This window comes from Spermophilus citellus, assembly GCF_964194105.1.
Source record: "Spermophilus citellus genome assembly, chromosome: 4".
NCBI lineage: Eukaryota > Metazoa > Chordata > Mammalia > Rodentia > Sciuridae > Spermophilus > Spermophilus citellus.
This window is the reverse complement of record NC_138185.1, coordinates 145,800,676-145,802,122: the sequence shown is the minus strand read 5'-3', so window position 1 is coordinate 145,802,122 and position 1,447 is coordinate 145,800,676. Positions and strand designations below refer to the sequence as shown.

The following is a 1,447-nucleotide window of genomic DNA, read 5'->3' as shown; positions in this document are numbered from 1 at the left end:
ATTTATTTATTTATTTATCTTTGGCCTAATCTCTTTTTCAAACCTGGAAAATTTTAGGAAGTCTGGGAGTTAGAAGCAGAGGCTTATTTTTGCATCTATAGTTGAATGGCAAAAGGGTTTGTCATTGCTCAGGCAGTATTTCTTCCTTACAAGTTTAAACTCATGTAGTCAGAGATTCCCTACAAAGCTTGCTTTTTTTAATTACTTTCCTTTATCAGGTAATGCTTGAGACAGTTCTGCTCTCTGAGACAATGGATGGAACCAATCACTCTGTGGTGTCTGAGTTTGTGTTCCTGGGACTTTCCAACTCATGGAAGATCCAGCTTCTACTTTTCCTCTTTTCTTCTGTGTTATACTTGGCAAGTCTAATGGGAAATCTCCTCATTTTGTTCTCTGTGACTTCTGATTCTAACCTACACTCCCCCATGTACATTCTGCTGGCCAAGCTCTCATTTCTTGACCTGGGAGGTTGCTCCATTGCGACCCCCAAAATGATTTATGACCTTTTTAGAAAACACAAAGCAATCTCTTTTGGGGGTTGCATAGCTCAGATCTTCTTTATTCATGCTATTGGGGGCACAGAAATGATGCTGCTCATAGCCATGGCCTTTGACAGATATGTGGCCATATGTAAGCCTCTGCACTACCTGACCATCATGAGCCCACGAATGTGCATTATCATTTTGGTTGTTGCCTGGATCCTTGGCCTCATCCACTCAGTGGCCCAGTTGGCTTTTGTTGTAGACCTGCCCTTCTGTGGCCCAAATGTACTGGACAGCTTTTACTGTGACCTCCCTCAGCTCATTAGACTTGCTTGCACAAAGACTGATAAACTGGAGTTCTTGGTCACGGCCAACAGTGGACTCATCTCTGTAGGGTCCTTCTTCATCCTGATCATTTCTTACATCTTCATTCTGGTTACTGTTCGAAAACACTCCTCAGATGGTTTATCCAAGGCCCTCTCCACTTTATCAGCTCATGTCACTGTGGTAGTTTTATTCTTTGGGCCATTGATCTTCTTCTACACCTGGCCTTTCCCATCATCACATGTGGACAAATTTCTTGCTATCTTTGATGCAGTTCTCACTCCTTTTCTGAATCCAGTGATCTATACATTTAGGAACAAGGAGATGAAAGCAGCAATGAGGAAACTTTTCTATCAGCTTGTGGGTTACAGGAAGATGTCCTAAACACTCTAAACCAAAATGCAACTCTACACTCAATGACGAAGGGAAAAATAAAGTCATTGAAATTTTTGATCTAGTGCACTAGGTTACATTTAGGTATGTTACCATGCTCTTGTGTATCTCTAGTACCCTCACCAAATAAGGAGACAGGGATCTAGCAGTGTAGCTTCCTATGCTATAGACCCTGCACTGGTTAATAACATAAATAATTTAATATTCATGATAACTACACAGTGAGTATTTTTATTTTGATAATTTTT

The 1,447-nt window shown here is 40.7% G+C and overlaps 1 protein-coding gene across 1 annotated transcript; it reads left to right on the top strand.

The window, feature by feature from the left end:
* Nucleotides 1-251: 251 nt before the first annotated feature.
* On the top strand, nucleotides 252-1,190 carry LOC308646196 (olfactory receptor 4F3/4F16/4F29-like; the record flags this gene model as incomplete). The annotated part of the gene is made up of 1 exon (XM_081288863.1): nucleotides 252-1,190. One exon carries the CDS (start codon nucleotides 252-254, stop codon nucleotides 1,188-1,190), a length of 939 nt encoding a protein of 312 aa, XP_081144989.1.
* Between the last annotated feature and the right edge of the window lie 257 nt (nucleotides 1,191-1,447).